The 628-nt window shown below is 39.3% G+C and overlaps 1 protein-coding gene across 1 annotated transcript; it reads right to left on the bottom strand.

The window, feature by feature from the left end:
* Window positions 1-239: 239 nt before the first annotated feature.
* Window positions 240-395, bottom strand: LOC132693198 (large ribosomal subunit protein eL39-like). The gene has a single exon (XM_060655933.2). The coding sequence runs from the start codon at window positions 393-395 to the stop codon at window positions 240-242; it is 156 nt and encodes a 51-aa protein (XP_060511916.1).
* Between the last annotated feature and the right edge of the window lie 233 nt (window positions 396-628).

Genomic DNA, 628 nt, shown 5'->3' with positions numbered 1-628 from the left:
CTATCTTTTATTATTGAATTTGAGAGTTCTTTATATTTTCTGGATGTATTTTTTTTTAAGGTCTCACATATTTATTACTGAACTAACCTACTGGTGCAGAAGCATAGTAACAGAGAAAAATCATTTCCCCAATGAAACATGTCTACTGTTCAGGTAGTAATGATGTTTACAGAGTGATAGGATATGAGCATGTGACCTTCATGCAGCATAAATATGTGTGTCATCTCATGTGTAATCCCTTACAGACCCTGCTTGGTTCTTTTCCAATGCCTCCTCTTGGAGTTGTACCTGATTTTATTACCAGTTTTCATCTGAATCCACTGGGAAATGGGATGATTCTGCTTTTGTCTCTTGGCCAGGAGTCCCTTGATTCTAAAAGTCTCATGAGAAAACATGATGAGGAACAGTCAATCGCACACACCATAATGGCAGAGAAAAAGAGAGATCTGGAGGTATGTTTTTAAATTAAATATAGGGATGCCTGGGTGGCTCAGTCAGTTAAGCATCCAACTCTTGATCCCTGCTCAGGTCTTGATCTCAGGGTTGTGAGTTGAAGCCCCATGTTGGGCCCCGCATTGGGCCCCATGTTGGGTGTGAACCCTACTTAAAAAAATAATCTAAAAATATA

The sequence above is a fragment of the Panthera onca genome, chromosome B1 (genome assembly GCF_046562875.1).
Source record: "Panthera onca isolate mPanOnc1 chromosome B1, mPanOnc1 haplotype 2, whole genome shotgun sequence".
Lineage (NCBI taxonomy): Eukaryota > Metazoa > Chordata > Mammalia > Carnivora > Felidae > Panthera > Panthera onca.
The sequence above is the reverse complement of the archived record's forward strand: the minus strand, read 5'-3'. Positions and strand labels throughout refer to the sequence as shown.

Coding starts and splice junctions, on each gene's coding strand:
- LOC132693198 (XM_060655933.2), bottom strand. CDS start 395: ATGTTTTCTCATGAGACTTTTAGAATCAAGGGACTCCTGGCCAAGAGA.